This window comes from Acomys minous (assembly GCF_964271855.1).
Source record: "Acomys minous genome assembly, chromosome: 2".
Taxonomy (NCBI): Eukaryota; Metazoa; Chordata; class Mammalia; order Rodentia; family Muridae; genus Acomys; species Acomys minous.
The window spans coordinates 120,523,582-120,540,487 of NC_140484.1; the positions used below are offsets into that span (position 1 = coordinate 120,523,582).

General features: G+C 39.4%; 2 protein-coding genes across 3 annotated transcripts in view; both read left to right on the top strand.

Annotated features, from left to right (window-relative positions):
• GRM5 (glutamate metabotropic receptor 5) overlaps positions 1-16,906 on the top strand; it is an 879,135-nt gene that overhangs the window by 124,765 nt on the left and 737,464 nt on the right. The gene's annotated exons all lie outside the window — the stretch shown is intronic.
• NOX4 (NADPH oxidase 4) overlaps positions 13,789-16,906 on the top strand; it is a 132,014-nt gene continuing 128,896 nt past the window's right edge. The window contains exons 1-2 of one of the 2 annotated variants that reach the window (XM_084772160.1): positions 13,789-14,111; positions 14,668-14,763. In XM_084772160.1, coding sequence (XP_084628286.1) covers positions 14,055-14,111; positions 14,668-14,763 — 153 coding nt within the window. In that variant the 5' untranslated portion in view covers positions 13,789-14,054. Of the gene's footprint in view, positions 14,112-14,667; positions 14,764-16,906 lie in introns of those variants that run through there. The other variant, XM_084772161.1, reaches the window with a different exon arrangement.

Sequence of the window (16,906 nt, forward strand, 5' to 3'; positions counted from 1 at the left end):
CAGCATAGTGGCTAACACAAATCAGGTTATTTAATATATTTTAAGATAGGTAGTAATGCTTTGATCTACAAAACTTTTGAACCAGGAAATACCACTTAAAGCACCTCTCTAATCTTTGCTTGTGGTGGTGGGTGGGTAGGGGAAAAGGGAGGCTGTTGCTTTGTTTTTCGACAGCATTTCGTACATCCCAGGATGGCCTCGAGTTCACCATGAACCCAAGGTTGGCGTTGAACTCCTGATCTTCCTGCACTTGCCTCCTGAATCTGAGTGCTGAGATACACATGAGCATTGACATTTGTTGTTAGCTTGTTGTTGTTGTTGTTGTTGTTGTTGTTGTTGAGATAATGGTCTCATTCTATAGTCCAGACTGGCCTGGAACTCAACCTATAGACCAGGCTGGCCTCAGACTTGTGGTAATCATCCTGATCCTAGAGTACTGAGATTACATTTATAAGCCATAATGTCTGTCTCTCATGTACACACAGAAGTTTAACAATGGAAAAATTACATTTTCTGTCCAAAGTAAATAAAAAATGTAGTTACAGAACAAGAATTTGGTGAAATCCAAGCCTTCCAACTCCTAGTGGACAGTTCAGTCTCATATATCAATACTGTCAACTATATGTCTGTTTTTATATTGAATTTCCAACTTCACAGGCTGAATTTTTTTTTGTTGCTGCAGAAAACTATTGTATAGTCAGCATTAGTGATATAGAAAGAAATGTAATTTGGTGATCAATAAAAACTGTAATGACAGATTTTTTTGCTATGAATATTGTGGCTATTATATTAATCCAATACTTTTACTGTGTATCCTGAGATCATGTTCCTTTAGTGAAATGACTAATGAATATCAGCAATCAGAAAATTATCGTAAAGAGAGCTATAATTTTTTTCTTGTTTAAATTAAGCTTGTGTGGGAAGGACTGTTGGAGTATTCATTGGTATGACCTCATAATATCTGGAAGAATTTCATTCATTCTCTCTCTCTTCCTCTTGCCCCACTCCCTGTGTCTGTATACACACACACACACACACACACACACACACACACACACACACACACACACTACATGTATTCTGGGATAGTTATAGTCCAAGGATGACCTGGAGGGCCTGGTTATACTATCTTACCACCCAAATCCTGGGCATGCTATCATTTTGAAAGCATTTGCTAGCTAACAAATACCCACATTTGACAAAGACTTAATCTACTAATTTTAATGTTAAAATAAATGACTAAAATTCCTAGCACAAATAAATGCAAATTAATTGAATTTTGGATTTAGATAGGATAGAATGAATAATACTCAATTGAAAACTCAATGAGAAGGCTCTACAGCAATAAATATATAGCAATACAAGAGGAGGCAGAATTCAAATTAACTGAAAAAAATTAATGAATCTTACAACCATCATTACTTTATCATTGTTATCATGCAATTAATAAAAAAATATAGATCACAATACCAGAAAATCAGATAAATGCTAGAAATATAAAAATTTAGACACATCAGTAACCTACATTTAAATGGAAATATTAGAAGATTAATATTGTTGCTTGTCTCTATTTTGTGATATAACCTTTGAAATATAGAGTAAGTTATTGTAACAGTAAAAATTTCTCATAAATACAGTTTTAATACATCAAAGTGATAGCTTGTCTCCTTATATTGGAGATCACCATCCATATCTAAGACTTGGCTGTAAGTAGTCAGCCATTTGGGGATCTATTTTTCACTGTCTTCTGGACAATGGGCTCCTTCTACTCTAAGCATAGTTTATTTGCATTTGTTTTCCCCCAGTCCCATGTGAGGGCCTACTAAGAGGAAAGAGTTTCCATAGTCCCTTCCCCCTTTCAGCTTTACCATGTACTTGCTTTTCACTCTTTGCAAATGAGCAGCCCTTTCCTAACTTGACGCTCTGTTTCTTGTAATGACATTTTATAAAAACTTCTAAATAGCAGACAGCATAGCCAAATACATCACATTTAAACTATTTCAAATATGCTTCCAGTATCACCAAGTATCATTCTTTAGTTTACACCTAGACTGCTGAGTTATCAGTGTAAGACATGCGGTACTCCTATGGACATATCTGAATCCTAGATTTACAGGCATGCACAACCACGGTCAGCTTAATGCCAGGCCTTTCTGCTGATCATTGTCTCAGTGCCCCATTTTTAGGATCAAATTTATATTATTTTCCAATTATTTTTGAGATATTTTGTTTTCATTGACTTGGCAAAACGGTAGGTTTCCTTATAGCATTTACATACATAACTCACTGTGACTGATTCTGTCTCTCATTCTTTCTCATCTCTCAACTTTCCAATACCCTCTCTGTCCTTTGTACCTTTTCACTCCAATTTTACACTCTTCCACTTCAATGTCTCATGTGTTCTATTGCCTTTCTCATTCTTTTGCTTTCTTAAAGCCTCTTTTTTCTTGTACCGTACCCCCTCTTGTAATTCTCTTGTCTTTACTAATATATACTACTGCCTAGATATACATATTTTACAGTTCAAAGCTGAGGTACCCGTATAAGGGAGAGAATGTAGTATTTGTCTTTCAGAGCCCAGACGACCTCACTTAACATAATGTTGTCTAGTTCCATATATTTTTCTGCAAATTTCAAGATGTTGCTTTTTTTTTCAGAATAAAACCGTTTTGTGTATACGTGCTGCATTTTTATTATCTATTGATGGACATCTAGGCTGATTTTAGGATCCTATATTTATAAGAATAAGTTAGGAGTATAAAGCCACAAGCTTAAATACAATACCTTGTATGAAGCAGAATTGTATAAAGCAGTGTTTCTTTCTCTCACAAGAGAGAAAAGATGAACATATAGTTAGAGTAGGTATGACTCAATGACAGCAAAACTTACACTTTTTAAATCTTTTGTTTATTTTAAATGTATTCACTTTACATAATGGTTGTAGCCACTGCCTCATCTCTTGCTGGTCCCACCCTCCCTCTGGCTTCTCCATTCCCCACTCCCCTAGTCATCAGAAAGAGGGAGCCCTCCTCTCCTTACTATCTGACTCTGGACTATTAAGTCTCATCTGAACTGCCTATACTTCCTCCTCTGTGGCCTGACAAGGCTGCCCTGGAGAGAAGTGATCAATGAGTGGGCAACAGAGTCCAGTTCAGAGGCAGACCTTATTCTCCATATTATGGGACTCACATGGAGACTGTGCTGCCTATCGACTGTGTCTGAGCAGGGGGTCTAGGTCCTCTCCATGCATGGTTCTTGATTGGCACATCAGTCTCTGCAGGTCCCACTGGGCTGATAGTTGTTGGCTCTGCTGTTCTCCTTGTGGAGCTCCTCTCCACTTCAGGTCCTTCTATCTCCCAACTCTTCCATAAGTCTCCCTGCAATTGTTTCCCTGTCTGCTTCAATCCCCTGCTGGGTGGAGTCTTTCAGAGGATCTCAATCTCAATGGTAAGAGAGTCCCTCTCTTCAGGCACTTCTGATATCTATTCTATTTGCCCTTGTCAATGAGAAGAAAGCTTCCTCCCTAGGGTCCTTTTTGTTATTTAGCTTCTTTAGGTCTCTGGATTGTGGTGTGCTTATCCTATATTACATGGTTGATATGCACTTATAAATTAGTATATACCGTACATACCTTTCTGGCTCTAGATTACCTCACCCAAGATTATATAGTCTAATTCCATCCATTTGCCTGCAAAATTTGAAGATTTCTTTGTTTTTAATAGCTGAGTGGTATTCCATTGTGTAAATGTACCAAGGTGTCTTTGTCCATTCCTCTTGGGTGTGTCTGCTTCTTTTTTCCTAGGGCTTTCAGGTGTTTCTATAAGTTGCTTGTATGAGATGTCTCTAATACCTTTATGAAGGCACTTAGTGCTACAAACTTTCCTTTTAGCACTGCTTTCATTGTGTACTATAGGCTTGGGTATGTTTGTGCCTTGATTTTTATTGAATTCTAGGAAGTCTTTAATTTATTCCTTTACTTCTTCCCTGTCACAGTTGTTTTTGAGAAGAAGATTGTTCAGTTTCTATGTATATGTAGGGTTTTTTTTTTGTTATTTCTATTGTTATTAAAGTTCAGCTTTAGTCAATGATGGTCTGATAAGATACAAGGGATTATTTCAGTTTTCTTGTATCTGTTGAGGCTTGCTTTGTGACTGATTATATGAGACTTTATGATCAATTTTGGAGAAGGTTCTATGAGGTGCTGAGAAAAAAGTATATTCTTTTGTGTTTGGGTAAAAAGTTCTATAGATGTCTGTTAGGTTCATTTGATTCATGACATCTGTTAGTTTCATTATTTCTCTGTTTAGTTTCTGTCTCAGTGATCTGTCCATTGGTGAGAGTGGGTGTGTTGAAGTCTCCCATTATTGATGTGTGGGGCTCAATGTGTAATTTAAGCTTTAGCAATGTTTTTTGTTTGTTTGTGGTTTGTTTGTTTGTTTGTTTGTTTTACAAATGTGGGTTTTGGGATCTTAGATGTTCACAATTCAGATGTCATCTTGCTGAAATTTTCCTTTGGTGAGTATGACATGTTCTTTCTGATCTCTTTTGGTTAATTTTAGTTGAAAGTCTATTTTATTAGATATCAGAATGGCTATTCCATCTTGCATCTCGGGTTCCTTTACTTGGAAAACCTTTATCTAGGCCTCTACTCCCAGGTAATGCCTATCTTTGTGGCTGAGGTGTATTTCTTCTATGCAATAGAATATTGGATCCTGCTTAAGTATCCATTCTGTTATTCTATGTCTTTTTATTGGAGAGTTGAGTTAATTGATGTTGAGAGATAGTAATGATCAGTGACTGTTATAATCCTTTATTTTGGTGTTCGTTGTTGAACTGTGCTTATCTTCTTTTTGGTTTTGTAGTAGTGAAATTTTTCATATCCTGTATGGTTTTTTTTTTTTTTTGATGTGTTAACCTTGGCAGGTGGGAGTTTTCCTTCTAGTATATTCTGTAGTGCTGAGTTTGCTCATAGAGATTATTTAAATTTGGTTTTGAAGTAGAATATACTGTTTTCTCCATCTATGGTGATTGCAAGTTATGCTAAGTATAGTAGTCTAGATTGGCATCTGTGGCCTCTTAGGGTTTGCAGGTCATCTGCCCGGCACCTTCTCGCATTATGGTCTCTGTTGAGAAGTCAGGTATGATTCTGATATGTTTGCCATTATATGTTACTTGGCACTTTCCTTTTGTAGCTTAATATTTTTCAATCTGTTCTATGCATTTAGTGTTTTGATTATTATGTGGCAGGAGGATTTTCTTTTCTGAACTAATCTATTTGGTGTTCTGTAGGTCTCTTGTATGCTTATAGGCATCTCTTTCTTGAGATTGGGGAAGATTTCTTCTATGATTTTGCTAAAAAATATTTTCTGGGACTTGGAGCTGGGAATCTTCTCTTTCTTCTATTTCTATTATTTTTAGGTTACATCTTTTCATGGTGTCCTTAATTTCTTGGATGTTTTGTCTCAGGGAATTATTTAGCTTTAAAATTTTCTTTGAGGGATGCATCAATTTTTTACATTGTGTCTTCTATACCTGTCTTCCTCCATTTCTTGTTTTCTGTTGGTTATGCTCACCTCTGTAGCTCCTGTTTTCTTCCCAAAGTTCTCTGTCTCTCAGATTTCCCCAGTTTGTGCTTTCTTTATTGTTTCCATTTCCATCTTCAAATCTTAAATCATTTTTATTGACTTCTTTCACCTGTTTGTCCATAATTTCCTGTATTTCTTTCAGTGATTTATTTATTTCTGCTCTAAAGGTCTCAAACTGTTTGCCTGTTTCTTTTTGTATCTCTCTAAGCATTTCTTTTGTTTCCTCCATTATCATTTTCATAAGCATAGACTTAATGTCATTTTCTTGAGTTTCAGTTGTATTAGGAGTTCCAGGGCTGCTTGCTATAGGATAACTGGATTCTGAAGATGCTATATTGCTCTGGGTTTTGTTGATTGTGTTTTTCATGCTGGCCTTCAGCCATTTGTTTGTCTGGTAGATCCTGTTGCCATCTGGAGTTCTCGTGGGTGCAAAAAGAGGCCTGGGCAGGAATCTGGATGTTCCTGTATCTGCCCTCCTCTGCTTTTTGGGAATGGTCTTGGACTGGAGGCTGGTTCTCAAGGACTAGCTGGTGGATCTCCTAGATATATCACTGTCTGAACCATGTGGGCTCTTGAGGAGCCCAGGGACCCTCCTCACCCCAAGGGAAGTCCTGCAGTCAGCTGCCCTGCTATTCACTTTCTTGCTCCAAGTTTAATGAGGCCCAGCTTCCCATAGACTGTGCTCAGTCACTGTGCTCGGACACTACACTCACTAAGTTGGGAAGCCTGAGGTTGGCTCTGCCTGCCCTGTATCAGGAGGCATCCCCTTCATAGTAAAGTCTGAGACTGGGGCCGTGAGCCACAGTACCCAGAAAGGATCTGCTGTGTGGGTGTGAGAGTAGGTACCTGAGGTTGGAGCCTTATGCCCTGTCCTGGAAGGTATCCACTTCACGTGAGGGTCTAATGTTGGGGTCGCAAGCTGCAGTATCTGGGAAGTCTCTGCCAGTACTGGAAGGCCTGCAGCTAAGGCAATGCCAGAGGGAGCCCGGTAGTTTTTCCGGGGTTTAGCTTGGTGACCTGGGGTTGGACTGTAGGCTCTTGTCTCACCTGGGAAAGATAGACAGTTGGGGTTTTGGGGGGTCCAAGGCAAATGCTCTGTTCTCACTGCTGGCAGATACAGTGAGCACTCAGTGTCGCAATCTTGGATCCCCTCACTTACACTTTAATGTCTTATTTCTTAATTACTCTTTAAAGTATTGCCATTTTATTCATGCTTCAGTGATACTTATAGGCCATGAAAAAGTCAGTTTTCATGGGTGCATCCCCTACCCTACCATCATACTTTCTAACTTGTTTTCTAGAAACTTCTAAGCTAAATTCTTTGGCATACTCTGAGCAACTAAAGGACAATTCAATGAGTGAGGAATTTGCAATTAGGAAACAACCTACCTTTGTTTTATGTACAAAGTAGTTGCACGTTTGTCCATACACTTATTTTGCTCATTTATATGCACCGGGTTATCAGTAAAGAAAAAATAATAATTCTTTCTCTCAAAATATTTACACTTAGAAAATATATCAAGAAATACAGCCTGGCTAACTGCTCAGAGGCACGGCATCACAGCAAACATGGGCTCAAGAGGCTACTGAGTAGAGTCCCTGAAGGCCTTTATGAGGAAAGGATACTTATTCATAGTTTAAAAACTCAATAAACATCACCAAATTCATATATCATGAAGCCAGAATAGCATGTAGACATGGATAGGGATATGAGAAAATGGGATATGTTTGTAGGATAGAAGGAACTAAAGAAGCAGTATGGACAGACATACATATCACTGTGAAAGAATTATTGAAAGATAATATTAGTAAGTTAGACTTTTTCTGGCTCTCATTTCTTTCACCACCCTAAACCATTGTGAAGTTCTTCACTGCTATCTACAGCTATGAGCTGGATTCTGGAGGAAAGAGAAAAGAATATAATAAATAGACATAGCACTTTCCTTTGGAGAGCGTGTATCTTAGGAAATGGACATTAATGTACTGGAGTGGTAGATGCATCAAGAAGTATACTAAGATATGCCACCAGGCTACGTAAAGGCCCAAGGACATGAGGAGGTTTGTTGACTTGAAGGAGCTGAGAAAGAGCATCAGTTTTCCTTATAAATCCAATGGAAGCTATGATACCAAGGCCGCTTCACATTCTGAGTTATTATTTGTTGTTAGAGATAGCATCTCTGTACAAATATAGACCGTGTTGGCCTCAAACTTGTGATCTTCCTGCCTCAAGCTACTGATATGATAAGTACATATCAAATACCTGGGCAAGTTTTGATATTTTATGTTTCTAAAAAGCTTATCATTTAAGTGAGCTCTAACAATTTTGGCTTCATATTTTCTTTTCTTTCTTTCTTTTTTTTTTTTAAGATAGAGATTTTCTGTGTAGCCTTGGCTGTCCTAGACCCATTTTACTGTTGTTTTTGTTTTCTGTTTTTCCTGTGTCTGCCTTTTTAAACATCCTTTATTTTTAATTTGTTCGCTTTACATCCCCATTGTAGCCCCTCCCTCATCTCCTCTGGGTCCCATCCTCCTTCCCTCTTACCCCCTCCCCTAGTCCACAGAAAGGGGGAGACCTCCTCCCCTATCATCTGATCCCAGCCTATCAAATCTCATCTGAACTGCCTGCACCTGGACTAATTCTGTAGAACAGGCTGGTCTTGAACTCAGAGAGATCTGCTTGCCTCTGCCTCACAGAGTGCTGAGATTACAGGCGTGTGCCCCCATGCTGGCTTTGGGTTCACTTTCTAAAATATATCACGAAAATATGAATCCAAAGTCATGATATTTTTTTTTAAAAAGTGACACTTAGGAAGTAAAATGATACCAGATAATCCTTCTTATCTTGTCAACACTCCAACTTTGTGTAAGTGTGTGGAATTAGGATTAGGTGTTTCAGAAATGTGGAATTAAGTAATTGGCTTTTTGGGAAACTCCCATTTAGAACATTAATAAATAAATAAATAAATAAATTCCACAAGCATTCAGGAATTATCCTGTGAATGGATGTGTTTAGGAAACACCACACACCAAAAGGGACAAATGTATCATAAACAATAGGCCCAGATGTCTTCTGAGAATATGTACTGCACTGGCAATATGAAGGCCAGCTGGTACATCTTTACACATCTGGGACGATGGTGGAGGCTGCCAACCACAGTCATATTTGTGGTCTAAAGCAAAAGAGCTCAGAGCATGTGGAACTCCTGGTTCAATAATGATGAAATGATGCAGAGGAAGCAGCAGGATTATTTGCCTCTGGAAATCTACTACTTAGTGCTGTGGAATCATGGAAATTTGTTACTGTCCATGTGCCTCAGTTTGCTCATGTGCAAAATGAAGATGGAGGAAGTCCCTATCCTTTTCCTAGTGACATTTTTTGTGTGTGTGTGTGAAATGTCATTAAATTCCTCTGTCCCATACCACTCCAATGCATTTAAACATTTTACAAATTATGATGCGGCTTACTATGTCCAGATATATTTGCTTCTTTCCTTTACTTATTTTTGTTTTTGTGTAATTCTAGGAAGGCAGTTAAGATATTGAAAGTGCCTTAGAATTAAAAAAAATGAAAGATGCTTAAAGGTGAAAGCACAAAAGATCAGAAATCTATTGTAAAATGATAGAAAGAAAGGAAAGCTTAGTTTCTACTAAAGTTGAAAATGGTCAATATTTTGTATATTGTATGTTTGTTATTAAATTTTAAAAGTTGCTCTAATTGCAGAAATGTTTGTCTAGTCTACACTGGTGTTATTCATTTACTTATTTTGTAACAACTCACTGGGTATATTATTGAGACACAAATGTGGATGTATTTTATATATACACAAATTGATGTCTAGATATCAATTTTAAAACAATTATCTTTTTGTTAATCGTATTGATCTATGAATTCCAGAAGTTTGGACAAGTCTTTTGTAAAAGGCAATTCTAAACAAAAATATATTATTCAGTTTTAGTCACGAATTTTTGATTGACTATTTTTTTTTCCTGGAACTCTTAACTTGCCTTCACATTGGAAGACTTGTTTGCCAGCATAGCATCTGGTCCTCTAGGGCATGAGAACCTCTCCAACATCTCTGCTTCCTTCAGGAGCTGCCCTAGCCATGTGAGTGCACAGGAGACATTCCTGAGAGACTGAGTCATATGGTGGTCTGCACTTGTTTTTGTATAGAAATGACAATGAGTCACTGTCTGGAACTTGTCCCCATTCTTCAAATGTGAAGCCTCTAGGCCACTTTTCACTGGATTTCTGATGGTTTTTCTTCGTTGCCAAGGGCCTTGGGGATAAGGTACAGTTTCCTTCCCCTTCATCCTGTCAGTGGTTCAAAGGTCACGGATTTTCTATCAGTTACGTAATACCTGGGATGGACCTTTCCTTGATTCCTCCTTTTTGTTTTCTCGAGAAACACAGAGACCATCTTCCTTTTGATTTTTAATACTACTGTGTCTTGGCAATTAGACATTTGATAACAAAAGCAGTAAACTCGAGAGTTCTTGTTAACTTTGTCAATCATATTCCTAATATGTAATTTATGGGTTTCTACAGGAAATGCTATGTGGAAGAGCTGCACTTTCATCCCTTAAAGTGAAAATTTTCAAAAATCAAAACCTAAGGCTGACATGCTCAGTATACACACACACACACACACACACACACACACACACACACACACACACACACGAAAGAAAGAAAGTGAAAAAGAAGAGAAAGGAAAAGAAAACTAATATTCATTATAATAGTAAACAACATCTGTTATCAATTCTTGGGGCCTGTAAATGTTATTTTCTTAAAGAAATACTTTTGTAGGTATGATTAAATTAAGGATTTTGACATGACTTGAGTCCTAGACACAATCGCAATATGACTTTTTGGCAGAGAATAAAGGCAATTGAAAGAAAGGAGAGTAAAGGTGATCATGGGGGCAGACAAGGGCCAGGCACATACAAGTCAAAGGTTACTGTTGGCCACCAGAAGCGGGAGTGACAGGGAGCAAATTTTATCTGAGCACCTCAGCTGATGGTCCTGGTCTTGGTCTTGACTAGGTAATGCTGACTTCAGACCTCTGGCCTTCAAAAGTGTAAGGGAACATAGTTTGTTTGACATGGAGCATTTAGCAGTGATTTGTAACAGCAGGAGCAGCAGGAAGTGAATATAAGTGTTTACTTGTCACAGATGCCTCATTTAGCTTGTGCAATAGGTGACAACTACCTGGAGGTGCATTTTCCTGTTCATCTTTGTGTGACTGTTGCTTATCAAGATGAGCAGAAACTTTTCTTACTTTACTAGAAAGTTGAGCTTGAGAAAATGGAGTTTAAGAAAGACACATGGCAGAATATAGTTTGAATATCACGAGTCATTTGTTCATTGAGTTGCATCATTTATTGAATAAACATTTTATAAGTCCATTTAGCATCTCAAGATCTGTGCAAAGACCTGTTTTAAAAACTGAGCAAGACAGGATGTTTGTTTTTATGAAGCCTGGTTTATTAGGAGAGATAAACAAATGCATGCATACAACTAATTATGTGGAAAATGCAATAATGATATTGCACAGAAGGTATTGTGAATATGCCAAAGGTCACACCTCCAGATGAGTCTGTGTGTTTCTGGAGAGAATGCTGTTTAGTGAATGTTTCATGCCTCTCTGCCTAGACAGAAAGCAGTATTGTGTCACTGGATAAGTAAACTAAACAAATGTTGCCCATGCATTTCCCACTGACGGCATTACACAAGGGCTTCTGTCTTAATCAAGTAGGATATAATAAATCAGGAACATTTACAAGCCAGATTTGCTCTGTTACACCTGTAACCTCAACACTCAGGAAGCTGAAGCAGGAAGATTGCAGCAAATTAAAGACCTGCAGGGCAACATACTAAGACAATATTTAAAAAGTGAAAGAAAAAAAAAAAACCAAACCCAAAAAACAAACACAACATGTGTGTGCATATGTGTGTATATTTCTGAATGTTTGTGAAGATTGTCATCTTGTAAGGTTGCCATCTTTCTTGATTCTTCTCTACCATATTTATTTTCAAAGTTAAACTTTATTAAACACTTTTCACAAATGATCATGGCTTTTCATGCAAGGAATGGTCAGAGAATTATTAGCAGTAGTCCGGCACTTTCAAACTCCCTTCTTGGGTGAACTATCAGAATCAGACAGATACTATAAAATCCTGTGGGTTCTATCATTGATGCCCTGAACAGTTCAGAATGAAGGCAGGCATTGTTAGGATTCTGAGACAGTCATTCTACCTGTGATGTCACTGCTTACCTGTCATTTAATTCTATCATCTGCTTTAATCTTCAATTTTTATATATAACAGACATTTCAGGTAAGCCTGTTGTTCTGAAACATTTTACAAACCGCTCTTGACTTTCAGAGGATGTAGAAGAATTATCAACCTGAAAAAAACATGAACTTTTAGAAAAGGAACTGCTGCCCTTCAAGGAACATCATCTCAGTAATGTCCCTGAAAGCCTCAGTAATTTAACACACTAGCAAAACCAATATTAGGCGGTCAGTTTCAAACAAGCCTTTTTATTTTAAAAAGAGTTAAATCTCTTAATGATGGACGGTAAGGAGGATATGAAAATAAGTTTTGAGTTTCCCTGTACCACAACACACCTCATGCAAAGGCGGCTAAAAATGTCAGCATCAGAGAAGCCTTTCCTGGGAGACAACACAGATCGATCAAAGCAAGGAGACTAAGATATCCTCACCCGCAACCCCTTAAACCCATCAATCCAGTGTGGTAGACATTTTTGTTAATAACGCATGTTCCCCACCCACCCTGCAAACAATGATGTGTGTTCTGTGTGCTAACAACATGGCTTAAAACAAATAGGCAAAATAAAATGCTGCATTTTCATAAAACTTATATTTCAAACTCAACAGTCAGTATAAGCACAGTTACCAAAAACTCAAAAGAGTTCCCCAGGCGACTTCCGCTGCGCAGTTTCCTGTGCTGTTCCGGTTTGGCACTTCCTTTTTCTACAGTGTTGTTCCTTTCCTTGCCAGTAGGGGAACCTCCTATCTCTGCTGGGTCTTCTTCAGCCTTTGGCTCTGAGTTTTGAGGAACAAGCTTAACAGATGACCTCTCAGATGCACATCTTCTTTGAGGCTCAGCTTTCACTTGGGAGCCTTGTTCTCTCCAGCAGTCCTCACAGTTGCCTCTAGTTTGGACACACAACTCTACTTGGGGAAGCAGTCTTGATTCACACGTGCTTGAGACACGTTGTACATTAATATGGGGCGACAGAAAAAACTGTGTGTGGAGGTCAACTAGGGCTTGATATAGATTTATACCAAATTTTCAGACTGAAGGTTGAAATCATTATACAGTTTCTCAGGATAACTCAGATAAGGACAGTGCATGAAGTAAGGCCAACATGATTTTATTCACTTTTAGTTTCAACTGTATTCCATGGCCAGGGGGATAAAATACATTTCATTTTAAAAGAAATATCTTGGATGTCACCAGAGTAGGTTAACCACGTCAAATGATTTTCTGTCTCCTGTTAAGTACGTTAATAAAGTCACTGAATATCGATTACGCTAAGGACATCATTTCATGCGATTAAGTGTTTAATGAATTGACCATGCCCATTGCATGCCTCTCAGACTTCCGTAGACTTCTGGTACACGTTTGAGAGGTTTGCTTTTGACCTAATTGACTTAGCCCTTAGGCAGCCTAAAGCATGCGTTCCTTGAGGGAATTTCAGCTTCCCTAACACTCCTGAAAATGGTTTCTGTGTTAACTCTTTGCCTGTCTGTTTTATGCAGCAAGATCTAGAAAGTTTTATCTCAAGATAGGGTGGGGTGTGACAGCTGATAGAGAAGAGAGAATCAGAGGTAGACTTGGGCTTCTGCCTCTGAGATGCCATTTGTTTGTAGGTAGAGGCAACTCACAGAGGGCTGGCGGAATAGAGGACGCTAATACACAAAGGCTACTTCCGGCTCAACTTTCCTTACCAAGTTTCTTTCTTTCGGCTGAACTTTTTTTTTTTTTTTGAGGTGGGGGTGGGTGGAGTGGGGAGGTATAGCCACTCTAAAGGAAGTAGGTGTGTGTGTGCGCCGCGAAGCTGAGAGCTTCCCTACATTTCCGATTCCCACTCTCACATCTGGGGGAGGGGGTTGTCTGCAGCTGGGCAGGCCGGGCTGGAGGCTGCCGGGGACGCCTACACCTTCCCACCCGGGACATCCTGAGCCGCCGCTACAACAACAGGCTCGCGCGAGACAAAGAGGCGGGCGCTCGGGGCCAGGGGGCGCGGGGAGGCAAGGGTGCGGCACTGGTGGGAACCGGGGCGGAGACCTCCTGCCCGGCCTCCGGCCTCGGTCCAGCCTTTGACCCTGGATCCCCCGCCGCCCCCTGCAGGCGGCGCCCCGGGAACCGCTGCCCTGGCCTCAGCTCGCTCCTTTCGGCCCTAAGCACGGAACGGAGCGCAGCAAACCCGCGCCGGCGGCATGGCGGTGTCCTGGAGGAGCTGGCTAGCCAACGAAGGGGTTAAACACCTCTGCCTGGTAGGATGGCGGGCCAAGCTGGCCTGGCGGTCTGTCTGTCCTGCATTGAGTTTGATTCATTCTCGGAATGTGCGCGGGTGGGGATGAGACAAGTGGAGGTTTGGGGCTTTTGTTTCGGACTTTCTCACCTAAGCACAATTTTACGCATTACTGGAGATAACTTCTTCCTGTTCAAAGGGAAACTTGGCTACAATTTGCTGGCGAACCTATGGGAAGAAGGGAGAAACTAACACAACTTTTCAAACACTCACCTCCTTTGCTTTTTCAGTTGCTTTTATTGGGCATCCCATGGTGATGCATCTAATTTCTTAGTCTCAGCACTGGGGTTGGGGAAGTAAGGCATCTGCAGGTCATTTAGTGATGTATTCCCCACTAACCTTTATTGCAGGTATAGGGTCTGGGTAAGGGCAGGTGACTGTCCTAGAAGTGGCTTTTCTACTTTATGATTGAGTATGCTTTCTATAAAAGCTGAGATTGCATATGTGGAGCTGAGTCCAGTGAATGACCATAATGTTCCTTTTTAATTTTTTTTTTTCTATCTCTTTGGCTGGTCTAGCTCATTTGGTTGTCCCTAAATGTCCTGCTTTTCTGGAAAACCTTCCTGCTGTACAATCAAGGGCCAGAATACTACTACATCCACCAGATGTTGGGCGTAAGTGAAAATGGGGTGACCTGGTGGAGTGGGTCTAAGGCAAGAGACTGCTTCAGAATTTGGTCAGTCTGTCGTCCGTTTATCAGAGTAATGTTTGCTGCAAACTGAAGAAACATATGTTTCTCCCAGAAGTGGTCAAGCTTCTTGATTTATCATCTGGTTCTTTAAGGGCCAAGGGTCATATCTGTTGAAGAGTAGTGGATGAACCTGTCGGACCAGGCTATTAGTGCTTGAAAAAAGTTGCTGCCTTTCTTTGCAAACTGCAGCAGCAGAGAGCCCTGAAGGGTTTGCTTCTCCAGGAGGACCAGCTGATGACAGGCTGTTAGTCTATACTTTATCAAGGCTTTCCGCCTGCCCACAATTCTGTCCAGAGGACTTCAGCACTGTTTTCTTTTACTGACAGTTCTCATAAAGTGAGCTCTTACTCGTTTCTGGGTATCTCTTGGCTGATTGCCATAGGTTTTTGGTTGGGGATGGTTCTGGTCTGAGGAGAATATCATACAAAACTCTGCTCTGCTTTATTTCATGTTGGTATTTCTCTTTGTTCTGTTTCTCATCTCATTTTCTAATTCTGTTTCCACTTTACTAGACGCTATATACATGGCAGGGTCCCCAAGAACATTTTACTTTGTATAAGGGGACTGAATTCTTGTGAGCAACAACAAAAACTGTAAAATGTGTCATAAAATCACAGGACACCTGAGCAGGCAGATTTATCATCCTCACTAGAGAGGAAACCACATTCTAAAGGAGAGACTTAGTGCTTTGTTTTTCATAAATTTGTAACTATTTAAAACCTTCAGATTAAGTCAGTGCAACTAGCCTCCCTTTCACGGTTGGCACACACACATACTTATCCTTTAGCCTGAGTGCTTTGAACAGTGATTAGCACATATCAAGCTGAAGATGATTTAATTGATATTTTTTTGAGCCAGAGTGCTGTATTTAAGCTATAGCTTGTGACTTCTTTTTTTTTTTTTAACATCTCATACCACTAGTTTTAACTAATGGGTTCAGGGAAAGAGTTTCAAAAGAAAAAGAAAAGAAAAGAAGACAAAGATTCGGAGGCTAACGTGTTTGTCTTTCCTTGTCTAACTTCAATCTACTAGTTATTCAGAACTGCTATTCACATTGCTTCCTAAATGGACACAGAGAATAAAGTCTCTGCCATTTTCAAGTGCTTTACATTGTAATGCAAAACAACAATAAAACCAGAGAAGCAAGAAAAACCAATCAAATAACAGTGGTTTAATAAATAAAACAAACTTTTCTCCGATGAATTCCAAAGGACTCCTGGCTTTTCATCCCTCCTTCTTGAAAACTCAGTACTCAAAGCAAATGAACAAGCCAGAAGTTTTTCAATGTGAGGTGTATTTTACTCAGTACATAAATTGGTGAACAGCTCGTAAACACACTTGAGAATTACGCAGGCTAAATGTGTCCTGGATCAGGGTACATCCAAATGCACTCTACAAATCTAAGAATTGGAAAAGCTATAATTCAGCTTTGGAATTTTACTCTAACGTAACAGACACATTTGTTTCTAAAGCAAACTAATGATGTGAGAATCGAACCAGGTAGTTTCTCAGTGTCTATGTCCTGGATGCTGTGTAATTCACCTTCAAGTTTATGTTGGTGGCAGATCAGATAACATTAAGATGGTTTGCACATGCACAGACACACAGCAATAGGCATAGTCCATCGCGTTTTTAAGACATTTAAAAATGCAACCCACTTTTCTACCTTCATTCTCTATTAGTCCTTTTGAGCAAATAATGGACAAAACAGAGAAATCCAAGATCTTTGGGTGCAGGACAGGCACTGGATAAAGGAGTGGAAGGCGCCACTGGGGGATGTGCAGAAAAAGAATAAAAAGCAGGCTGATGAGGACAGCCATCATACCTTAGTTTTCTTGGAAACGTGGAACTAATGGCAGTGGGTAGACCAATATTTCAACAGGCCTCTTTGCAGAAAGAAATGGCCGGTTATGAATTTTGTAGTATTAAATTACCTAAACTATTTGGAGTAGATATTTTCATTCACAGATTTGTTTTTAATGAACAAGGACTTCCATGGTTTTACTATTTGCTTTGTTAAAGGAGGATTTAATATGGTCTCTGTTGATAGTCACCATGGGCTTATC